Source organism: Morus notabilis, unplaced genomic scaffold, assembly GCF_000414095.1.
Source record: "Morus notabilis unplaced genomic scaffold, ASM41409v2 Scaffold936, whole genome shotgun sequence".
Lineage (NCBI taxonomy): Eukaryota > Viridiplantae > Streptophyta > Magnoliopsida > Rosales > Moraceae > Morus > Morus notabilis.
This window is the reverse complement of record NW_010367904.1, coordinates 227,879-250,125: the sequence shown is the minus strand read 5'-3', so window position 1 is coordinate 250,125 and position 22,247 is coordinate 227,879. Positions and strand designations below refer to the sequence as shown.

Below are 22,247 nucleotides of genomic sequence, written 5' to 3'. Positions count from 1 at the left end.
TGATTTGGAGACTTGAACTAAACAAAACCGTCGTGCGCCAAATTGTAAAGTGACCGTAGACTTTGAAAAGTCTGTGAATAACATCAACATGTGGACTATCTTCCAATATACGTAGCATCATATATTATATGATTTACATTTATCATTCAACTGAGTGTAAGATGAGGAACACCAAGACAATTAGCAAGAACTACGTATAAAAATGTTCAAAAGCATAAGAAATTTGCTAATTAATACTTTTTTAACTAATATAATTATTTAACTAAAAATGATATATTAATTAAGAATATACTGTAAAAATTCAGATTAAAGTTATTTATCTTTTCTTCTCCTTTCCGCTTTATCCCGGCAAAAGTAGCCACATTATCAAAAGCCATAAAAAAGGCTACGATAGGGATCTAAATATTTAACCCCATCATAACATAAAATATTATTCCAAATCTTTCCGATTATCGAATTTTTCGGAACCCTTATTTATACACTTTGTTCAAAAGTTTTGAGTTCCTTAATTATTATGCCACTTGGCTCTAAAGTCACTCTATATATAGTCTACGCAATGTTGCTCTCAATCGTGCATGCGTATGACGGTATGAGTATTATTTTACACTGCTGAAACAGGAGCAACACGTTTCTCTCATTTTAGCTCTCTCTCTCTCTCTTTAAATAATAGAAACCTTTGTTTTGGTAGATGGAGAGAATATGTGATGTGATAGAAATATCTTTCTATTAGTTAGGTTGTGACTCACTAAACAACGTCTTCTATAATATATTTTTATTTTTATTTAATAATAAAAAGGCAAAAATAGAGAAACTAAAGAAAATCATAATCTAATCCACCATCCGCACTTGCAATAGCACCAATTGCAAGAACACTAACTCTCTGTTAAAGACAACGTGGGAACTGCAACCGAGTGTGATCGGTTGGTCCATACGAATTATCAACTCTGATACCACTTGTTAGGGAGACACTACATATGAAACTGACCCAACACACTTCAGAAGTCCAACTTGACCCAAAAGGTTAACCTATTAGGTCTTAGATCATTCCATGTATATAAATCACTTCACATTCTCATCTATTTTCCATGTAGGACAACACACATACACTTTTCTCAATATATATATATATATATATATCTTTACCTTTTGTCAACCAAACGAAAAATAAAATACAAGTTGAAATATTATAAACAATTCCAGTATCCATGTTGATGTCATGTGCTCCAAAGAGGCATTTTCTTTCTTTTTTCTAAAAAAACAAAAAATGTGAACTTGGTAGTTTCTCTGTTGCCTTCATGAAAGTATATGGACTACACATGTATCACAAAAGCGGGATAATCCAATATGATAAAGCAACGGTTCATTCTTTAAGGGACAAGGGGTGATCTCTTAAAGGTGAGAAGAGGTATAAGCAGCCAAATTGATTTTGATGGAATTTTTTGTAGTTTGGCGCATTCTAAGCATTTATTTTAGGGTCACTACAAATTTCCAATAATACTTGCAAAGAAACTACCAATGGCTTCTTCAGACACTCCTTTTTCCTAAAAAAGAAAGAAAAAAAATAATAAGTCACGTAATTTTCTAGCGATATAAATAAATAAACAGATAATAAAAAGTCAGGGAATTGGTTCATGATATATATATATATATATATAGGTGAAAGTTATAACTTCTCGTGGAAAGATTTATCATACAACTAAGATCAGTTAAAAGACAAATTTGGCTTCCTGAAAAAAAAAAAAAAAAGATAAATTTAGGAGAAAAAGATAAATTTAGATGAATACCTCTTAGAATACATAGGTCTTAGATTTTTACCCTTTACATTTAATTAATGCCTTTTAATTAAAGAATTATCTTAATTAAAAGAGTATTAATTAAGAGTAAAAAGTAAGAATCTTAGAACAATGATGAGTTCACTAATTTTTGCAAAATTTTTTTGGGTTAATTCCTCAAGCGTGGGAATTTTCCCACCCAAACGAATAGAACGTCCTAATTTACACTTCTCCTGCCTTGCGTTTCAGGTGGGGTTATTTCTCAATAGGCCCAGTTCATAAACGGCCCACTAAAAAATTGAGGAAAATCAGTGGTCAAAGCGCACAAATTTATGTCCTTGAGTATAAGAAACCAGACACGCTAAGGCCCCGTTCACTTCACTAATTTGAGTTTAGAATTCGAGTTTTACTACAGTAAAAAGCTCTCATAAACAATCACATTTAACTTTTTTACTACAGTAAAAAGCTCTCACATAAAATCACATCTCAACTCGAATTACAAACTCGAATCAGCGAAGTGAACGGACCCTTATCTTTGTAAACGACAATAAAAATCTTCATGTCAACACTATATTAGGAGAAAGAAGTTACAAAAATAATAATTTTGATATGTTTTCTATTCTGTATTATAATGCGTAGCGTTATTTTGAGTGATGCATTTACTTTTTTCTTATAAACTTTTAGCTTTGTAACTTGTAAAGGAAAAATATTTAAAATAACTAGGAAATGAAAATATTTAATATTGTAAACAACTAAATATCAAATTTTGGCACAGACGATACTCTGATAATTTAGCGCCAAAATATAAGCAAATTCAACATTAAACATATAGCATTGAAGAAAATTTTTCTTTCACAAATGTTAAATTTTAGTGTTGGCATAGAAATTCGAGATAGCATAGATATTTAAAGTGCATAAAAACTTTATTATGTTTGCATATAAATATAATTACACATAAATTTTGTTAGAGCATCCCTAATACCAATGCTATTCTCAATGTCAAATTTAACATGTGCTAACTTGATTTCTTATTAGTTGATTACTTGATTTGCTTTGGAGATGTCTACATTACCTGGCAGATTACATACCCTGGCCCATACTTTTTTGGGCCAAGATATATGAAACTAAGAGAATCGTAAAAACTAACCCTTAAACACATTCTCATCAGTTTTATCCTTTTATTGTGATAGACTATTCTTTTTATAATAATCTGTCAAATTATATATAGTAATCTATCAAATTACACCCACTGTCGATGATTGGAGACCCACTGTCGGTGACTGGAGACCCACCACTAACGTACTTTGTCAAATTATAAATAATAATCTATCAAAGTATTTATTAATCCAAATGAGTAAAATTTAATAGGCTAATATTGAGACCTAGAAATCTTTAATGGTACTATTTTAAAGGATATTTATCAAAATTACCCCTAAACTAATTGACCATGAATTCGTTGACGATGGCACTAGGCAAAGATGTTTAAATGAGTTTTAGCCAATATACATTCTATTTTCGTTGGTGATTAGTCCACCTTTCATAGATTTGATTTACTTTCAAAAATCTTTCCTATAGTGTTTTTCTCTCACAAACTTTAAATTTTTATTCAAAACTTTTCTGTTCAAATCTATAAAGCAAACTTGATTCTAATTGTTTCCTAATTTATATAAGGAAGCTATATCTATATTTAGAGCCCGTTTGGTTCATGGATTAGAACCATGAGATTAGAACTATTTTCGATTTACGTGTATTTTTTGTGAGAAAAAATACTGTAACGAATCATGAACGAATCCTCTAACCAAACGGGCTCTTAGTCATCCCGCGGGACACTTCATTAAGAGATACTACACAAAGCAAGTGGTTAAGCTCCAAATATAATATTATTACGCGAATGGAAATGTTGTCAAAAGCCAAATTAATAACCATAAGATGTCTTCTCAAAGTCTCCCTCATTCACAGTCGAATCCTCATGTTCTCACAAAAAGAATTCCAACCTTACAAGCTTATTTATGCAAGAAATCGATCGATGATACTCTGAGAATGTCAATTTCTTTTAATCCTTTTGTCCTGTATGATGTACACAAGACTCGGAGGATCTTCATGACTTGCCTTCACAATCTATATATTATAGACAAATGCATGTTTGTACATATATACACTTCATATTCAATTCATGATTTCATCATAAGCCTGTTTCATGATCTCTCATCTTGTTTTAAAGTCTTACCAGCTATATTTAACAGTTATCAGTTGAAAGAATTAATCAACTTAGAGTCAATGTCATATCTAAGTCTTTATATAGATCATATTGGAGAAGATCCGGGGATTGAGTTATAAAGGAGTTTCTCATGAGCTTTTGGAGAGATTATTAAAGGCTTTGATTTCAACTAGAGATTGAATGGGTTTAATAGAATATTTTCATAAAAGAGTCTGTGAGTTTTTGTGAGCCTTGTGCGCTATTGAGATCGTCATTCGGGAGAGGAATTTGTTACTTTCGGAGGAAGTTCTGTCGGTCGAATGGAGTTCGCCGTGCAGTTTAGAAGACGTGTGGTGCACGCTAAACAAATCACTGTGGAGATTCGTCACAGCGGCGTCGTTGTCTAGGAGGGAGTCCTTGAGTGAATAAGTCCGTTCGGTGTCTATAATTTCTGAAACATAGTGAACTGTTTATTGTCTGGGCGTGGCCCTGCAGAGTAGGTGTGCGCACCGAACTGCGATACCATATTGCGTGTCTATTTTGATTTCTGCACTTTATTCTACCCGAACAATTTGAACAGTAAGAAATCCGGACCTTAATTAATTAAGTCATCTTCCAGACAATGTTCCAACATCATCTGGAACATCGGACGTAACATCAGATCTAACAATAATTATATATTCTTAGCTTTTAGTTTCACTTCATAAAATTAAACTTCAATATTACTTTATAAATTTGGGCACTGGCATTATTAGCTACCACAAGAGATCAACATGCTGACAAATAGACGTCATGTTTGTTATTACATGTTAATTACGTGCTTCACTTAATTTAGTTCTATTTCCTACTAATTAAACTTCAATATTACTACGTAAAATTGAGTACTGGAATTAGCTACCTTAAGAGATCAAATATATGATGACAAATTAACGTTACATTTGTAAATTACATCAAGTTGAAACTGGCTCCTTGAAAAGTAGCTAATTAATATGCAAGTCTCGAGGGGCTAAAACCAGATATGTACTTCTACGTGGGAGAAGATAATGATGTTTTTCCTAATCCCTATTTAACAATATTATTAATTTGTTTTCGTCTGTATATTTAATTTTGCCGACTGTGGAATTCTATATGGGTTCCCAGCCATATATAGGTGTACAAGCAGAAAACGAAATCAAAGATAGATCCAAATTAGTTACATAAGTACTGCATGATTTTGTTGCCTTTCTCCTCTATCGTCATTTCTGAAACAGACAATTTCAGAGTTTTTTTTTTTTTTATTTGCATAATTCATTCATGATTTTTTAATTTATTCCAACATATTTTATAATCAGTTATATCAGAAACGTACGTTCAAGAGTTTCTTTGATTTTAAATTCTTTCACACGCACACACACAGACAAGAAAATGTTGACAATATTGTTAGGGGATCATGTGATGTCATTTCACTTCAAAATCGGATTGAATAATCTCTTAAAGAGTCAAATTTCGTCTTTATATATTTATTCTTTATATATAGAAATTTATATATTTCTCCTTTTTGCTTGGGCAATACTGAAACAGCAATCAATACGTAACATATATATATATATATATATTACATTGAAATAAGCCCAATTCCGTAACGTATCTATTAATATTGACACATCCATGCTGCATTAGATGCAGAATAAAAAGTACCCCTCCACTCTTCAATTTTTGAACTAATTAATTAATTAATTAATTCTATGTCGTATGAGACTAATTTTAACTTCCAAGTGATGCCGATTTGTTAATCTTGCATCTCAAAATTCTGGCCTTATCAGGCTGGTCGAATTTATATATCTTTCTGTACTCATCCATTAATTTTGCCGGATTTCATCATAAATTTAATTTTACCTGCAACACGTCTAAAATTGTATATATGTAATTGTTCAACATATAATATACATACACACGTAGTCAAACTATAAAAGAGGTCGTACATAATTATGCAATGAAATTTCTTTCATTTTTGATGATATATAGCGGGATTCATCAAAGTATAAATTTCTCGAAAAACTTAAATGAGAAAAAGAGAGCAAAGAAAATAAGTAAGAGAGAAAAAAAAAAGTACATTATAAATTAGAGAGGGATAATTATTAATTTAGGCAACATACAGATACAGTAAAGTAAATAAACAAAGTAGACTTTTACATGCCAAGAGTACGAGGGCGATCTGATCCAGGCAGAGAAGGATAGGTAGAGAGGGAGATACCCACGACAGGAACGGCGAAAGACGACTCCAGGAAAATCCTTTGCTGGAAAGCTTCGAGGCTCGCGCCGGTGGGGGGAACGCTGGGCGCCCCCCCCCCCCCCCCGCCATATCCTTAATCAGATTCCGGTAGAACTCCTTCAGCTTCCTCATCATGCACATGTACTGCAGTTTCAGCCACCGCAATCTTATTCTCCTGAACATCCTGGCCAACGCCCGCCGCGGCTTCTTACCCCCGAGGCGGACCGACGGCAGTTTCCGCCGACGGAGCGGGATTCCCTGGCGGACCACCCGCCTGTTCGGGTTGAGGAGGGCCATGTTTTGGTTTTGGAGCTCATTATCTACGGCCATGTGAATGTGAATGTGAATGTGAATGTGGGAGAGAGGACAAGATATACAAAAAAGGACGGAAGGAATCAAGTTATATATTTATTTATATGATATGTTGTGAATAATGCCAACAATCTCTCTCTCTCTACATATATGTATATGTATTATATAGCCGGAATAGACGAGAGGAGTTTGACTAAATGAGAAAGAAAGCATCTTCAATTATGGGCATCCCAGCTAGTTATTTACATATGGAATTGATACTTAAAGTCCACACAACATGCACATGAACATATGAGCATGACATACGTACATGATACATGCATATACATATATATATATATAATATTTGCTTTCACAACTTAAGAAAAAAAATTACTACGCAATTAATTAAAATTCAATAACATTATTAAAATAGACTATTAATTGCTTTGTAGGTTCAAGCTTGCTATTAGCCTATTACTCAGCTTCAGAAAGAAATTCATTAACACAAGTTCTTAAATAATTATGATCAGAGACATACATAAATCAATTAATTAAAGAAATCAAGAATTTAAAGTAGTTCCATCACTCGGTTTTTCCAACTTCGTGAACCTTAGGCCCCCTTCCCAATCTGTTGCTGCTTTACTTCTTACGCTCTAATTTGAATTCTTATCAATATTTTCTTGTGGAACTATGAAACTCCAACTTATTTGTGTATATACCTGTGTGTTTATGTACATATTTCTAAACCATCGGAGTTCTCAATAACTTGTTAATTACCCTCATTTACGTCGGAAACAGATAAATAATAGGTATTATTTCTTAAAACAATAACGCGATTGGTACCACTAGGAAAGTAATTACAGACAAACAAACCGCAGCACAATTGATTTTTTTTTCCTCCTTGTTTTTGTTTATGCAATTTTTTTCATTATTATTTTATTATATATTTTAAAGGCAAATCAACGTGACAGTGTTCATTATTATGAGATAAAATCATTTTGATATCCCGTGTTATAACGAAATATGCTCTTAGTACTTTGTGTTTTTAATAATATTAAAGTGATACCTCGACGTTTTTAAAAACATCTTCTTAATACCCTGAAGTTGATTTTTGAGATGTAAAATGACCTTAGTACCATTCCATTTAATTACCCAAAATCTAATACATCTAGAAAAAAATCATTAACCTTTTTATATTATTATTTTCTTTTAAATATTTTAATGTTTTAAAATATTTTCATATTTTTTTTAAAATCTAATGATTCTCAACTATTCAAATTGTTGATTTAGTTTGAGCTGTAATGATTTGAATTGTGGTATATTAAATTATGATTTGAACCAGTGTTTGGATATACAAATAAATTGTAATTTAAATTGAGAATAAAATCCGAACTGTGTTTGGATAAAGTGTTGAAAACTATCATTAGAGTTTTACAACAAATATTATAAAATCTCATTGTAAATGACATCAAAAAATATGCAATATGGATGAAAATTTGTTCCTCTCTTCATTATGAACATATTTAAAAAAAATCATCTTAATCGGAATTAAAACAAAGAAGTTATGACATTTTTAAACTTGAAATTGAAGAGAGAGAAAAAGTAGAAATAATTGTTTTCACTTAGAAAATAATTAGGATTGTTAGAATTTAGAGGGGTGATGAATTCTAAAATTTAAGGATTTGAACCATTGCTAATGGTCTGAATTGTCCTTGAATTGTCCTCTACCAAACATCAATTTGAATCGTGAATTACGGTTTAAATCCTAAACAACAATTCGGATGGTTGAAACAAACATGGGCTACATGTCTCTAAAATTAGATTCAGGGTACCAAGAAGATATTTTTAAAAACGTTAAGATGCCGTTTTAATATTATCAAAAATATAAGATACTAAGAACATGTTTCATTGAGATATAATTTTTTATTCCGGAAGAGGTTCAAGGAACCACCAATTTTGACCCCTCTATATATTATTTTATTCGAGTACCATGTCTAGTATATTTTACACTTTGCGTAGCAGATATGAGACATATATAACCAGTAAATACTAATGTACTAATTAACAAGGCAAATACTTTAACACGTATCGTTAATAGCCCAGCATAAGCCATTTTTTAACAAATTAAAACCCCATTCTTTTCAAAATAAAAAATAAAAAATAAAAAAAATCAACAACGTTAAAATACTAATTCTTGAAATAATTGAAACCCTATACCAGAAACTTTTTTTTATTTTTCACAATGCCAATTGATATTGTGGGTCCTTAGCTTAAAAATGATGTCCTAAAGTTTAGAGTAAAAGTAATTAAGAACATTTAATAATATTAATTAACAAATTACTCAACTTGATCTTGAAACTCTCAACTCCGCTTTATTTACTCATTTTTGACGAACATCAATATATCTTTGATCTTCCTCCATATTTTAAATTATTTTTTATATTTGTGCGACTAGTGCACATATCGTGCAGGGTTGCTGACTGTGCCATGTACAGGAATAAGATCACGAATCTCTGTGAGTGATTCTACTGTTTTTTGAAGTCTTCTTTATATATATATATATATATATATATACACACACACACACACACACACACATGTGTATATATATATCTTTTGCTTTGCTTTTTTTGGGGGGCAAATATGGTTAGGTATCATTATTGCTTACTTTACAAAGCCCATTTTCACGATCTTTATTATAAAATAAAAAAATAAAAATAAAAATCACGGCTTTCACATTCATGTCTCCTGTGTTATCCTAGCAATTGCTTGATTTATCCTATATATACAGCAATGTATAAGTATGGAACTATTAGCTTGTTTATTGTTTATTATATAATGTATCTTGTTATCACTTGTTGACAGTGATGCGTTATTTATGCAAAGACTTTTCCTTTTCTTTTTGGGTCACCATCTTTATTCCAAAATAGTGCATAATTGTCACAGAAAATGGACAATTTTCTCTCTAAAAGCCTTCTGTTTTCTTAAGTATCCTGGCCTTGCTTTGAGAAAGGTGTATTTTCCTATGTTTTTTTTTTTTGGCCTGAAAATTATTCATCAAATCTATTCAATGTAACGATTTAATACTTAACCCTTGTTTATTTCAGCTATTTAGATCTTTAAATTCAATTCGAATCAGACCCAACAATTCAAATAGGTGTTTGTTTTAGCAAAAATGGAGTCATTCAAACCTATAACCTCAATTCAACCCTTTAAAATCAGAATTCATACCCCTCGTGAATTTAACCATCCTAATGGTTGTGCTACAGTAAAAATAACTCACTTTTTACTTTTTCTTTCTCTTTAATTTTAAGTTTAAAAATATTATTTTTTTCATTTTAAGTCCGATTAAAATTATTATTTTTTTAATGTGTACATAATGAAAAGAGTAATAAATTTCCATCCATGTTACATATTTTTCAATATCATTTACAATGAAATTTTATAAGATTTGTTACAAAACTCGAATGACAGTTTTCAACACTTTATTCAAATACAGTTCAGATTTTATTTCTAATTTAAATTATAATTTATTTGCATATTCAAATACCGATTCGAATCACAATTTAAATTAAATCACAATTTAAATTAAATCAACAATTTAAACCGTTAAACTAAATAAGACCTTAAATATTAATGATTTGTACATAGCTCAAATTCCGCCACGTGGGGATGCCCACTGGTTATGCTTTCATACTATTTGCATCTTCTGGTCTTGTCTGCTTATAATCCTACTTTTCTTGATGGGCTCATTACTCAGACAATTCTGAGTGGAAGCTTCAGTTGTGGCCATTAGTTATACACTGACGAATAGCCACAAATGAGCTGGTTCGCTTCTGACAAATACATAATAACTACATAGTGCTAAAACCAAGCTGAATACTAGTCCTTTTCACGAAATGCAGTATTAGTCGTTTCTTTTCAACTTTCCTTCTAAATCACTCAGGGCGTATGGTAGAGGGATTCGTTTTCTGATTCGAATCATGATTCGTGATTCGCTACAGTATTTTCTCTCACAAAAAATACACGTAAATAAAAAATAATTCAAATAACATGGTTTGAATCCTCCAACCAAACGAACGCTTACCAACATTACTTGATTTCATCTTTTTAGTGATAGTGATCTTACTCCAGACATCATATGTGTACTAGATAAATAGTGAGCTTTCTAGACTTTGTATGTTTTGTCTACAATTGCATGGGATTTGGAAAATTTGCTTTTATTCCAGGCGTTCGAGATTTTTCTTTTCCCCCATATGAAAAAGACTTTACAAATGGAAAACCAGCATAAATATATGCAAAGAATAAAACAATAGACATCCCAATACCTAGGAGAAAACAAAAGATAATCGCTAAAGTAACACAGCTGATAGCTTATTGAAAATCTTCAAGTGATATTAGAAGGGAGAAGCTACCAGTTTAAATAATGTGGCCATAATATTCTGCGCAAAGTAGACATTATTGCACTCTTTAGCAACACTCGACTTAAATGAGATAATCGAGAATGCAATTTCGTTTCAATCATAAATTAGATGTGCTTTCATCTTTGTGAACACGATGATCTTATTTCTTTATTTGGAAGAGAGAGAAGTTAAAAAGTTAAACATGTTGTAGCCTCTACTGAAAGATTCAAATAAACTCTCTGGGAAAATCCCCATTGCATAAAACACTTACCTGATTACTTCAATGCATTTCAACGATTAACCAACATGTTTTACCAGACCAATAACACAGAAAGTGAAATTCACAACAATTTCATGATAATCCGTGGCCACACTGAAATCTTCAAATTTGTACAAGAGGGCAGATAAATAAATCATCTTGCAGGAAACAAAGCCCCTTCTGATTAGCTAGAAATTCGATAAAAGGGCTCGCTCGCGCATACAATGCTTAATCCGCAAATCACATGGAAGCCGCGGACCCAGTCCTCCACTTAAATGCAACAGGACTCCTCACACGGTGAGTCCCATCAGTCCACACAACGGAACCAAACCTTGAAGATTTGATATAGTCGACACTTGTTGTGAATGTAACCTCAAATGTCTGTTTTTGATTATCAGCACGGAAGACAAGCCTGCTCGGAGAAACTTTGATGTCAACACCTGCGGGTTCGCTCACACTCACCTCATAAACTGCATCAGTCTCACTTCCAACGTTTGTAACAACCCTCTTATACTTAACCACTTGACGATTCGAATCAAACACCACAGAAAATGATGGATAGTTCAGATCTCCTGAACTAATCAAAGCCCCAATTTTGTCGAACGTTTTTGCACATATATCCGAACTAGTTGGCTCTCTAACAAATATTGATATAAGAGCGGAATCATATCCAATGGAGCAGAGGAAAGCCACATAGTCATTAACGCCCGCATCATACACCAACCCCGGATTGAGAGCTCTGTTGGGATCCACATGCCCTGCTCCATGTACGAAAGGATTCGACTCTTCACCAGTCGCGAGATCTCGTAAGGTCTCGCCGGAGTTATCCACATCGTAAGCTGTTGTAATCAGTGCGGATTTTATAGCTGCAGGTGACCAGCTCGGATAGGCCTTCCTTAGCAAAGCAGCGATTCCGCTAACATGTGGGCAGGACATTGAAGTACCCGAGATTATGTTGAACTCAACGCGCCTCGGATCAATTTCCAAATCGGTTGGCCCAATGAAGCCAGTCCATCCAGCTAAAATGTTGACACCCGGAGCTATAACATCCGGTTTTAGAATCTCCGGATTGAGGATGTTCGGGCCACGGCTAGAGAAAGCAGCGACCTTTGGAGCAGCCGGGGAAGACCCAATCACCGTTCCGCGGAACACAATAGTGGCGGTCGGATTCTCGGTCGATTTGATGTACTCCTTTATCTTGTCCCCGTTGATCTGACCCACCATAGTTGCGGGCAAAAGATGCGAATCTGCGAGGAGCTCTTCGCCACTGTCCTCCAAATTCGCCAGCACCATTCCGAACCCACCAGCGTGCTTTACAGCGCTTCCTTTTTCCACTCTAGCATTGCCCCCACGGTCACAGACAACAATTGTTCCCTCAACTTTCTTCGGAATGAGTTTCCCCTCATGGCAGTATCTATCTCCAGCTTCTCTGGCGTAGACTAATGGAAGCTTGGAAGCGCCCAAAGAATCACCAGCATACAACGACACGCCATTGAAAATCCTGTCGTCGCCGAGGATGACATCAGCCGGGAATTCTCTGTCGATGGTGGAAGCGCCAACGGTCAAAATCCAAGGAGCAATATTTGTTGCAGTATACGCATCTGGTCCTGAGTTTCCGGCAGAGCAAGAAACCAGAACGCCGTGCTGGGCGGCTCCGAACGATCCAATGGCGATGGAATCCAAAAAGTACGGAGAAGCATGACTGGATCCGACGGAAAGAGATATTATGTGAACACCATCGGAAATCGCTTGGTCCATGGCGGCTAAAATGTCGGAATCGTAACATCCCAAGCTCCAGCAGATCTTGTACGCAGCGATTCGGGCTTTGGTCGCCATTCCTCTGGCTTCCCCTGGAGCGTAGTGCAAAAAGCTCGCGTTCGAGACCACAGCCCCGGCTGCCGTTGACGACGTGTGGGTCCCATGACCCTCCGTATCTCTCGGCGATAAAGATTCCTTAGATTCGTCGATCGGCTTTCCCAGTGCTGCCAAATACCCTTTGTAAAAAGACCTAGCTCCGATGATCTTCCCGTTGCAAGCCGACGCCGGGAAATCCTTCGCCGTCTCGCAGATCCCCTTCCAACCGGACGGAACACGAGACAGTCCTGCGCCGGAGAAGCTCGGACGCTCCGGCCAAATCCCGGTGTCGAGAACTCCGATCACGACGTCTTCGGCGTAGTCGGAGTTCGGCCAGAGACCGAAGTTATCGGTGAGTCCGAGAAATTGGTACGTCCGTGTGGTATGGAGCTGCCGGGGTTGGTCGGGGACGACGGAGACAACGCCGCGGATTCCGCGGAGCTTGGAGGCCTGAGAGGCGGTGAGAGTGGCGGAGAAGCCATTGATGGACTTGCCGTAGGTGTAGAGGAGCTTGGAGGGGTGAGGGGAAGAAGGGAGGGATCTGATGATGGAGGTGTACCAGTGGTGGTGGGAGGTGAAGAAGGAGGGCTTATGCGATTTCGACACGTGGACGATGAAGGTTCGTGGAGCGTCGATCAGATAGTGATCTGATGATGGGTCCGAGGATGTTGCAGAGGCGATACAGAGGAAGAAAGAGAAGACGACTAGTAAGAGGGCTTATGCGATTTCGACACGTGGACGATGAAGGTTCGTGGAGCGTCTATCAGATAGTGATCTGATGATGGGTCCGAGGATGTTGCAGAGGCGATACAGAGGAACAAAGAGAAGACGACTAGTAAGGGGGAGAGATGGGAAGGAGAAGCCATGGCTTTTTTCGGCCACCGAGATATTTTTCCCAGACTGTGGGCAATACTCTTTTATCTGGGGTTTTACCCTTTATGTGCATTTATTTATTCTTCCGTTAACCAGTACGTTTATCTGCCCAGATTCATGAATCTGATTGATAAAAGTCCAAATAATTGGTTCCATACTTTCATTTATTTATTTTTCTTTTCCATTTCATAAATAATAGATCTGATTATCCAGTGTTCTTGTGAGTCGTGAGGTCTGAGGGTATGATATCCAATACAAACCTACCAACTGGTTAGGACTCTTACTGCTTTGGTGGGACCCATAAAATAAATGACAAATTATCGGTTATGTATAACTATATGAGTGACTACAATTAGAGGAGTAACTCTGCACTCTGCTTCTAGTATTTGCATTTTCTCACTCCATATGTGTGTACACACACATATATATATTGAGATAATTAGAGAGGATATAAATTCGAATTGTTAATTTTAAATTTTTACAGTTAAAAAATTTTAAAAAAATATCACATTTAATTTTTTTTATAATTAAAATCTCGTAAAAAATATTATATCTTAATTTAAATTAAAAACTCAAATTATTTACAAATCGAATGAGACTGTAAGTTTCTGGCGTGGATTGAATAACATTGAAAGGCAAAAGTCTCATTCATTTTAACGATTCAAATTTAAAATTAGAATTTTGCTACAATAAAAAAAACTCTCAAATACAGTCATATTTAATTTTTTTACTATAATAAAAAATTCTCATATAAAATCACATTTTATTTTTTTCTGCCGCAGTGTCTTTTAAAAAGAAAAATACATGGACTAATTTACCCCCAAACTACTGTCTCTTTTTTAAAAAATTTATTTATACATCTCTTCCCCTTTCTCACCATTCGCTCGCTTCCTCTTCTCTCTCTCGTAGTCTCAGTTTGTTTATCTTGCTAAAGAAACCCAGCCATGTCGTCAGCCCCGCCTCACCCCAGATTTCAAATCTCCTCGCCGCTCCCGGTCGCGATTCCCTTTGAGATTTCAGATCTCCTCGCCTCTCAGCCAGTCGCACCTCCAGAGGATCTTAGTCGTCACAGCCACACCTTGATTGCGAAAGAGATGCAAACCCAGCAACAGAAAACAACCAGAGAATGCCACACTGGGTATCAAAACCAGAGCATAACGTTACTTTTTTAACACTTGCGAGCAAAGAAGGAGCAAAAGATTCCATATCTAGTCTTAGAATCTCAGGAGTTTTGGGATCCTCATGCCTGCAAAATGAAAATGGTAGAACTTAAACGATTTATCAAACAGTTATAAATTTCAAGATGAAACCAAAGATCGTACCTGTTGCATGCCTCAAAGTATTTTTGCCCTCGAATCTCAGACAATTTTTGTGATGTTGATTGATTTAGTCATAGATGATAAACTTGGATAGGTACTCCTCCACTTTATCCCATTCACCATTGCTCACACATTCCTAAAAATATGTCATGTCGAAGAAAAGCCCTGTCTCCCTCTGCAACCTCCATATCATATACAGTCATTGAAAACTATTGACTATAAAAGACAACGAACAGAATCTAAGGGACTTTTGTAGATTCAAATAGTTTATTTTACTGATTCGAGTTTAGAATTTGAATTTTTTTATAATAAAAAACTCTTATAAATAATCACATTTAATTTTTTTATTACAGTAAAAAATTCTCACATAAAATCACATCTCAATTCAAATTAAAAATTCGAATCAACGAACTAAACCGGCCATCAATGATCCATAAACTAGACTTTCGTAGTTTTTGTTGGATAACTAAAAAATTAACTCACACACACACACAAACAGAGCAAGAAGAGAGGAAATCACTTACTGGGAAGCTGTCTCCTTACAATTGTGTGGCACCAAGAACCTACGAGTCAGATTAAACATGGGTCGATCTTCTTTGTCCATTTCTCCGCACAGCAGGCTCCTGTAGGCCTGTTATTAGAGAGATTATAATATCTCTCGATTAAGATCACAAGTTATTTGAGTATTAAAACATAAAAATTCATATTAAAAGGGACTTCAAAAGTAGTAGCAGGAAAACTGCTTTGATTCGGTCAAATTGGTTGCAGCCGAAATATTTTAGCTGCAACCGAAATATTTGTATGCCTCGGGTTTGTTTGCGGCTGCAGCGGGAAAACCTCCGCTGCAACGGAAATTATGTATAAATCAATGTTTTCATGAGTTTATGTGATTTAATACGTTTCGAACCATTACATTAATTAGTGATATATTTTCATACATATCTAAACACTAATTAGCAATAAATATAACTATTGTAATGTGTGTATTAATATATGAAAAGATACATTTACATTGAAAATGTAACTTTATGAGAATGGTTGTAATGTTTAAAGATGATGCATTCATTCATGAAATGACACCTCTGTATTTAATTAATTCTCTATAAAGTTTACAGACTTGATTTATATTCTGAAACTCAATATTATTGCTAGATATTGTGTTCAAATGTTTGTTGTATCTTATGAGTAATTTACCATTAAAATTCAGTAGCAAACTTTGAGAAGTGAGGGCAAATAAAACTTTAAAAAAATATATTCCTATACACCTCAAACCCTCTCTTATTTCTGCATTCTTTTCACCATCTACACTCAAATTTCTCTAACACCTGTACTTCCGAAATCAGGGTGTTCCAATTGACTCAAATTCATTCTGTTTCTCGAAAATCAAATTCTCCCCAAATTTTTACAGCCCATGATACAAAACAAAAATACTAACCAACTAAAACAGAACTAGTCTGATGAACAAAAGCTGGCAATATCTGGTGTTACTCTGAAAAATACTTTATAAGACTAATAAATCAATAGTCACATAACAAAATATTGTTTATCCTAATGATGCATTAGGCATAGCTTGTTCATATAAACTCAGTGCCGGCTTAAGGGTAAACCCGGCAAGGCAATTGCCTAAGGCCCCTTATTAGTAGGAAACTCTAAACTAATTATGCATAAAACACTTATAATATTGAAACTAATCATGTTCATTCATATTAATTAAGCTTCGGCTTGATTCCTTAATCTTTGCAGAAATATTTTTATTTTTTAACATAAATCTCATAAAAACATGAACCAGTATTCCCACGTCCCAGAACCCTAATCAGTGACTAAAAGGGATTGATAAATTTAAAAACATTTAATTAAAATCAAAAATCCAAACTCAGACTTTTAGGGCTGAAAACAGAGGGCTCCTATAACTCGTGCAAAAACCAAGAGAGAAAACCCTACCTCAAAATTTTATGATCTCCAAAATTTCTCCTTGCTCCAAACGTTTCGCCACAGAAATTGGCCTTCTACACGGTGCCCGGTCGAAAGCTTGGTGGTGAAGTTAGGTTTTGCTTCTGCAAAAGTGAAGAGAGAGAAGCGGCTAAAAAAAAAAAAAAAAGTAATTAGCACTATTGGTCCCCAAATTTTTTAATATGCAACGGTTTAGTTTTCACTTTTTTAATTTTGATAAAATAGTCTCTAAACTCTTTAAATTTTAACAATTAAACCATTTTCATGTACAGTACATGTGATTTAGGCGGGTATTTCAGTAAAATAACTTCAACTTATATTTTTAACAAAAAATAAAACTAAAAAACATGAAAAAAGAAGAAAAATATATATGTAAGAAACTAATGCCCAAATCCATAAATTTGAAAAATCATTAATGACTCGTTTAATTTTATAATTTGAGTTGAAATGTGATTTTATATAAGAATTTTTTATTATAATAAAAAAATTAAATGTGATTATTTTTTAAAACTTTTTACTGTAACAAAACTTGAATTCTATATTTAAATCGGTGAAATGAATGTGCCCTAAATTAGATATTCAAAACAATCTACAAACAAATCAGAAATTCAAACTTTAATCAAGTTCATATCTCTATATCTAGCAACACAGAATAAAAACATCTAGGATTTTGGAGAGGGGAGCATAGAGAGCATAGTGGGAAAAAAATCCAAACGACCGTCCATGGCAAACAAAATGTAGATTGGATTCCATGTATATACTCATCAAAGTGGAGAAGAACAGACAAACGAAAAAACTTACATACTCACCCACGTTAATTCCGTCATCATTTCCATTCATTCATAAACGTAGGCAACATCCAAGGTTAAGTGTATCAAGAGAGTTGAGAAATTTCAAGTACCCAGAAAACCATAAGGTGAAACACAATAATAAATAAATAAATAAGTACAATGATCTTGGACATAAGGGGGTGCTTGTAATGGGGGATTCACGCGAGGGAACTGTGCGACAGGCCCAGAGCTGCTCAGAGTGCAGCGATTCGTGACAGATTTTGGCTTGCGGTGATGCGGGTTTTGTGGCAGATCTGACAAAGTTCAGCTCAGCTAAGTCCGTCACCGACCCAGCATCTTGTTAACCAGACGAGAATAATTCTTTTACCGAGCGCCGCCGCTCCTTCGACGAACTTTACCAATGCTCATTCGTCGCGCTGATCAGATCCACCAACTCATTGCCCAAGGGCCGCCCCAAATCTACCAATTCCTATTGTCGGTGGTTAACTCTTCGCTCCACTAGATTCATAATTTCTCATACTTTTTTATGCAACCAAGGTTGCTGGTATGGAGATGAAATCATCATGTGTAATTTGGTACAAGATCGAGAATTGCAAAGAGTCAACTCAGAGATGGTGACGTTTGGTAAGGAATTCGTACCCTGATTCGAATCATAGTTCATAGTTTACTGCAGTGTTTTCTCTCACAAAAAATACACGTAAATAAAAAATAATTCTAATATCATAATTTTAATCCATGAACCAAACGTCTCCAGATTTGGCTCTTCAACCCTTTTTTTTTTATTTGGTGTGTCCTAAACTTCTTTTTCCTCATTTTTTTTTCTTTTTGTTTTTTTTTTCTTTCCTGATGATTGTAAAAGAAGGGTATTTTAGCCTTTTCGATGTGGAAAGCTCACTTTTAAATGCCACTTGTCTACAACCGTTTATAAACCAACGGATTTAGTCGAAAGGATTTAATTGTCAAAATTTAAAGAGTTTGAGAATCGTTTTGTTAAAATTAAAAGAATAAGAATTAAACTCTCATCTATTGAAGAGTTTAGGGACTAATAGTACTATTTGCCAAAAAAAAAAAACACAGATGTTTTTACAATAAATTGCACAATTATACTATAAATTTTTTGTTTTTACATAATACACCCTATTGATAAGTTGATGAATTTTAGTTGCTATTGATTTAAAAGTTTAAAAGAGTCGCGTTATACACCCTAAATTGTGCCAATAACCCTTCTAAACTTTTAATTTTGAAAAATTACACCTTAAAACTCTTTTTGTAAAATTTTAAGTTCTCACATAATGTAAACATGATTACCATTGTTAAATTTCAAAAGCCGCTTGTCAATTTATTTGAGTGTCGGGGATGAGAATTGTCAAAAACAAAAATTTAAGGCTAATAAGTCAAAAGTAAAGTTCAAAATGTCACTATACTTAAAATGTCAAATATTCTTTTTGACACTCATTTTTTATCATAGCATCACAGTTTTCTTCATAAAATTCTATCGATTATTCTTTTACTCATTTTTTGTTTTTTTTTTTTTTCCTTTTAAAGCAACCGGATATAATCTTTCATAGACCATTTTCCTGATTGAATAAAACCAATGCTATATATTCGGATGTGATAATGAACAGCCCTGGAGCAATATTGATTTATCAAATAAACTACTCTACACAGGCTATCAATGGTCCTTTTTTTTTTGGGTGAAAAAGGCTTCAACTATGAATGATCGTTATAGTTGAACCAATCTTCTTCTTGAACTGGTTTGCAACTCATAATTACATGAAACCTACTAATCAGTATGTCACAAGAATATTAACGGAACAGATTTTTCCCAAATTTAAGAAACACACGTTCAAGAACAAAAACAAAACCATCGGACCCAAAATTATCCGTTCCCAAAGAAGGGAAAATAAAGGATGATTGATATCCGAATTAAGAAGCATGTTGAGAAAAATGCATATTTTGTTGGCGTGAGTTGTTGACAGAGGATCTCATGGAGAGATTATAGGGATTCTTTTCTTATTTCCTAATTTTCACTGATTATGTAATATCATTGATTTTAGCCTAGAATAGTACATAGTAGTTATTACATTCCTAGAATAGATTTTTCTTGTACATGATCTATAAGCACCCTCGTGTATTCTGAAAGATATAATGAAAGGTACCTTTGTATCATGGTATCAGAGCAAAGATTCTTGAACTTATAGATGTCTCTGTAAAATAGCCGAAAGAAGGAAAAGAAAATACCAGAGAGATTGAGAGCAATGGAAGAACGTACTCCCTTGACAAAGGATTCCCAAGGAGAAAGTTCAATCCTTGCAAACCTAACGTCCAGAATGTCACAAATGTTGAACCAAACACCTACCCTATTGATTCATGAATCTACTGCTGCACCAATTGGCATCAAGCTAGACGACACCAATTATGGACTTTGGTCCCAGGTTGTTGAGATGTATATCTCAGGCAAAGACAAGTTGGGATATATAAATGGGGATCTTCCACAACCCCAAGAGACAGATCCTAATTTCAGAAAATGGAGAATGGAAAATGCAGTGGTGAAGGGATGGCTGATTAATTCTATGGGTCCAAAACTGATCGGCAACTACATCAGATTCCCAACGGCGAAAATAGTGTGGGACACTATTGCTACAACATATTTTGACGGCACCGACACCTCACAAGTTTATGATCTCAAGAGGAAGGTGATAAGGCTCAAACAAGGTGGAGGATCTATCGAAACATATTACAACAGTCTTCAAGGCTTATGGAGAGAAATCGATTTTCGCCGTCCAAATCCGATGAAATGTGAAACCGACATACAAAAGTATAACTCTATTTTGCAGGAGGATAGAGTTTACACATTCTTGGATGGACTAGATGATCGCCTTGACAAGATCCGAGGAGACGTGCTTCAAATTCAACCATTTCCTACAGTAGAGCAGGCATATGCACATGTCCGCATGGAAGATCTAAGGCAAGCAGTAATGTTGACAAAAGGAGATATCACGACCAGTGCGGTTATGTTATCAAAAGGAGGACAAAAATCACAGCAGCAACCTTCACTTCAATTTTTATCCAGTGGAAAGCCTAACACATCAACAAAGTCAAAGTCACAAGTAGAGGGTGGGGGCTGTACACACTGTGGGAATATGAAACATAATAGAGACACATGTTTCAAGCTACATGGATATCCAGAGTGGTGGCATGAACTCAAGGCAAAGAAGAAACGTGAAGCTGGTACAAGCGAGAATCCTGGTCGAGCCTCATTTGTGAGCAGTGAACCTCAACTATCCCTTATACCACAAAGGGACTCTTCTTGTAATGACTGAGAAAATTTCAGACCTTAAATAATACAATTTATGTATTTTTAAGCCAAGGATTTTCTTAGAAAATATTATGTTATATTGTGAATGGAGGATTTATGGAATTAATATATGTATTCCTAAATTCTATAGCAAATTTCATGTTAAGTTCATGTTTCGATCAAGTAAATTCGATCGATAAATTCTCGCCGTATTTTAAGGCGGAATAATTTTCAGTACAAGTATAGTTTGAGAATCTTAATTTCAAGAATCTCTAAGCACAGCACGATGTTAGCGGCGTATAAAAAAAAAAACGCACTGGCATTTTAAAAGAAGAAAAAATCCTTAATTGCTAGACATTTAGGTTAAAAGTCACAAGATAAATACCTATAGTAGATGGATACAATATGAGCTCGGGAGTTAACACTGTCAGAAACGTCATTCTCGGGATAGAATACAGAAAATTAAAATTTAGAATTTATTCAGTCTAAAATTAATTTCAAGACTTGAAACAATTTGAAATATTACGCGAGTAAGAATATAAAACAATATTGAATTATTCAGAAATTGATATTGGACTGTAAGTAGTAGATTAACTTACGTGAGCTAAACTAATTACCTCTAATCAGTATAAATTTAATCTGTTTAGAAGAAATAATTGAGGATAAGATCAGGCACGTAATCTTACCTTAATCAGATACTTTATATAGTGAAATTTTTAGGGTTCTTACACTTTCTTTCTCTTATTCTCGCTCATTCTCTCTCTCCTCTCACATTCTCTCTCACACAAACCATCAATGGCCAAATACTCAAGTTAAGATTCCGACCTCCATTTTTGACACCACCGGTGTCAATAGAAAGATCTCGACGAGCTGAGTTCAACGACATGCGGCACGACCTCCAACCCCGCCGGAATCAGCCGCAATCGCCGGGGGAAGTTCTGAAATTCCCATTTCTTCCCGTCATGATATCTCCGCCATCCGACCTC

At 34.8% G+C, this 22,247-nt stretch overlaps 2 protein-coding genes across 2 annotated transcripts; both read right to left on the bottom strand.

Annotated features, from left to right (window-relative positions):
* Positions 1-6,077: 6,077 nt before the first annotated feature.
* On the bottom strand, positions 6,078-6,596 carry LOC21391549. The gene is made up of 2 exons (XM_024175786.1): positions 6,289-6,596; positions 6,078-6,253 (listed from the first exon to the last, which is right to left on the bottom strand). The coding sequence occupies exons 1-2, from the start codon at positions 6,548-6,550 to the stop codon at positions 6,138-6,140; spliced, it is 378 nt and encodes a 125-aa protein (XP_024031554.1). The 5' UTR covers positions 6,551-6,596; the 3' UTR covers positions 6,078-6,137.
* Positions 6,597-11,171: 4,575 nt separating this feature from the next.
* LOC21391548 (subtilisin-like protease SBT1.4) lies at positions 11,172-14,038 on the bottom strand. Its single transcript, XM_024175777.1, has 2 exons — positions 13,745-14,038; positions 11,172-13,616 (listed from the first exon to the last, which is right to left on the bottom strand). The coding sequence occupies exons 1-2, from the start codon at positions 13,894-13,896 to the stop codon at positions 11,417-11,419; spliced, it is 2,352 nt and encodes a 783-aa protein (XP_024031545.1). The 5' UTR covers positions 13,897-14,038; the 3' UTR covers positions 11,172-11,416.
* Positions 14,039-22,247: the final 8,209 nt, after the last annotated feature.

Bases quoted from the DNA above. Each gene is read 5' to 3' on its own strand.
- LOC21391549 (XM_024175786.1), bottom strand. From the start codon at position 6,550: ATGGCCGTAGATAATGAGCTCCAAAACCAAAACATGGCCCTCCTCAAC. The intron at 6,254-6,288 runs GCCCAGCGTTCC...CGAGCCTCGAAG, and splicing joins GGCGGGGGGGGGGGGGGGGC to CTTTCCAGCAAAGGATTTTC.
- LOC21391548 (XM_024175777.1), bottom strand. From the start codon at position 13,896: ATGGCTTCTCCTTCCCATCTCTCCCCCTTACTAGTCGTCTTCTCTTTG. The intron at 13,617-13,744 runs CTCTTACTAGTC...ATCGCATAAGCC, and splicing joins GTGTCGAAATCGCATAAGCC to CTCCTTCTTCACCTCCCACC.